The sequence below is a fragment of the Neophocaena asiaeorientalis genome, unplaced genomic scaffold (genome assembly GCF_003031525.2).
Source record: "Neophocaena asiaeorientalis asiaeorientalis breed wild unplaced genomic scaffold, Neophocaena_asiaeorientalis_V1.1 scaffold1, whole genome shotgun sequence".
Classification (NCBI taxonomy): Eukaryota; Metazoa; Chordata; class Mammalia; order Artiodactyla; family Phocoenidae; genus Neophocaena; species Neophocaena asiaeorientalis.
In genome coordinates this window covers 3,457,426-3,460,299 of record NW_020171981.1, presented here as the reverse complement: position 1 = coordinate 3,460,299, position 2,874 = coordinate 3,457,426, and the positions used below count along the sequence as shown (strand labels likewise).

General features: G+C 54.2%; 1 protein-coding gene across 1 annotated transcript in view; it reads right to left on the bottom strand.

The window, feature by feature from the left end:
- TBX21 (T-box transcription factor 21) overlaps positions 1–2,155 on the bottom strand; it is a 13,487-nt gene extending 11,332 nt beyond the window's left edge. The window contains exons 1-2 of the mRNA XM_024744377.1: positions 2,142–2,155; positions 110–484 (exon numbers count right to left, since the gene is read on the bottom strand). Of these exons, the coding sequence (XP_024600145.1) occupies positions 110–484; positions 2,142–2,155 (389 nt within the window). The remainder of the gene's footprint in view (positions 1–109; positions 485–2,141) is intronic.
- Positions 2,156–2,874: the final 719 nt, after the last annotated feature.

Sequence of the window (2,874 nt, the reverse complement as noted above, 5' to 3'; positions counted from 1 at the left end):
CATCAAAAAAAAAAAAAAAAAAAAAAAAAAGAAAAGCGCGTCCCTGTCCGGGCCGGCGGGACCGAGGAGGCTCCCACAGCTCGGCGCTCCCGGCGCGCGCCTCACTTACCGCCCCTGCTTGGTGATGATCATCTCTGTCTGGTGCTGATTAAACTTGGACCACAACAGGTGGTTGTTGAGCGCGACTCTCAGCTTCCCTGATCCCTCCAGCCCCGCCGGCAGCGCACAGTCCTCGCGCGGCCCCGGGTAGAGTGTGGCGCGCGGGTCCGGGGCGGTGTAGGCATCCCCCGGCTGGTAGCCCTCGGCGCCCGGCGTCGGCGGGAAGGGCTCGCCCGCCCCGGGGAAGCCGGTGGCCTGGTGGTCGCTGTCACTAGCGTCGCGGCGCCTTTGCTGTGGCTTTATGAAGCTCTCTGGGGCCTCCCACCCCCACACCTCGGCCCCGCCCCGCCTCACCCCGCCCCTCGTGGCTAATACTCGGCAAATTCTACGCGGTTGGTGAGGACTGCAGGGCCCCCAACCGTGTAGACCAGCGAGTCCCCGCGCGCTTTGTAGTTCGCATACTTTGCCTTCTGAGAGCGTCAACCCCTCCACCTGAAATGCAGACTGTTTCTCTTCTCTGGACCCTCTGGAAATTCCACCCATTCTTGAAGGCTCAGCTCAAAGGCCCCCTCCTACGGGAAGCCTTCGGTGATGGCCCAGATGGGCTTACTCGCAGGCTCCGAGCCGCTTCGCCTGTGGGCACGTGACGGATGTTCACTGATGCTCACTCTGTGCCCAGGCTCCGTGCTGAGTGGCCTTGTGTGAAGTGTTTGCATTCTTTCTCTTTGCCAGAGACCCAAGTGGACTATGTCCGATGCATCTTGTTCCTTCAGCCCCAGGGCAGACCTGGGACCTGGTGGGCAGCAAGAAGAGTTCCTTCAAACGAATTGCATGGCAACAGCTGAGGGTTTGCAGGGTCCTGGGCTGGTCCAGGCCCACATAAGCTCCACCACCGGGGCCTGGCAGCCATGCGCACTGGAAGTAGCACTGGGCTGCCAGTGCTCAGAGTCCCAGGACTGGCTCTTCCCCTCACTCAGGTATATGTGACCTGGGCAAGTCACTTCCCTTGCCTGAAAGTCAGCCTCAAGTGCCTGAAGTCCCCTAGGCTAGAGAAAACAAACTGATGTACTTTTCAGAGGGGCTATGAGCCTTACCTGAGAGGGCACACCTGGGCAGCACTTCCCAGTCTATTGTTATACCTGGATGGAAAAGCCAGATTGAACAGATTCAGATTTGAACAGATTCAGAGCCGGCTGACAGGAAGGAAAACCACCACATGTTCTGAAGGGCCGCCGTGGTGATAGGACTACGGGAGCTTTTCTTCCTCTATTTTCCTTTTCTGCTGACTAATGTAGTTATATTCCTTTGATCATGAAAACAATCCTTTTTCCCCCAGGTTGAAAATATCGTCATTGGGAGTTTTCCTGTGTATAAAGATAAAACATACTCATGTAGAAAATTTCAGCAGTAGAAAAAAGTAAAAATAAGACTGTATAAATCATGCCAAATTCTACCCCCCAGAGGCAAACAGGATTAAGATTTCGGTGAACACCCTTCCAGACATCACACCTTGCACACCCCCCTCTGTCTTTTGCACACACACACACCATATATATATGTGTGCGTGTATATATATATATATATATATATAATTTTGTATAAACACCACACGTGCTGCTTTGTAATATTTTTTTTCACTCAACAAGGTGTCGTGGAATTTTTTGCATGTCAATATATAGATAAATCTTTACATTTGTAAGAGTGTTTTGAGAAATACTTTAACATTTTCACCATGTTAAAAGTTAACCTCTTCTCTCCCCCCTTTTACCCCAGCCCTCCTCAATTCTCCCCTGGGGGCTGGCCCCATCTCTGCATCCTTGCCCCAGCCCAACAGGGCTTCACCCTTAGGGGCCCATGGGGACCCTCTGCTCCCACCTAGAGCTGAACCGAGAGGCAGGTTGGCAGGTGAAGGCAAAGCTGGGCACCCCAGGAGGCAGGCATGACCCAGGGAGGGAGGAGAGAGAATCAGTGCATCCCCTGAGCATGGAGGCCAGCACACAAAAGCACCAGAACCGGGGACTGGCCTCCTCCTGGTCCTTTACCTGCCATTCCCCATTCTTACGGAAGGGGGAAGTTTCTACCTGCTCTTGCAACCGGGCAGGCAGCATTGCTTGAAAGAGAGGGTAACCTTGGGACCCTTGGCTACTTTTGGGGAAACATGAAAGATTTTAGTAAGTCTTCCCTGAATGACTGATTTCCCCAGGAGACATGAGACTGTTGAATGCTGACATCTCTTTTGGGAGACATTTTCGCTAAGTGCTTGGCTCTGGAGGGCCGAGTGGAGCCTTGTTCCTCTCTCTCTCTCTCCACTCCTCTTCTCCATGCTAATCCTTAGGTCAAGGGATCCATCTCCCTACCTCTGATCAGAAGGACCTGAGCTCCTACCCAGCTTTTGGAGCAGGAGGGATTACGAATCTCGGAATCAGGTGGACCTGGGGACTTGTCCCTGGGGGAAGAGGGTGGCTGGGGGCAGTCTTTCGTAACTTGATGGGCTGTTAGAGGGTCTTACAGCCTGGCTCATCAACCCCAGATTCCTCACCCCCTCCCTCCAATTCCTTCCACCCAAAAAAGAAAGTACTTGTGAAAAGCGGAGGCTGAGTGGCCCTGGTGTCACCAGTGCCAGCCCTGCCCCTCTGCCAGCTTGGGTGAGAAGAAGAACTCTGGCAGTGACACCTCCTCCTCCTGTCGCCACCTCACCCTCTGCCCAGGTCCCAGGGCTGGAGAGGTGGGGAAGGTGGAGAAGACTGTGACGAGGCCCCCTGGGATCCCCTCACT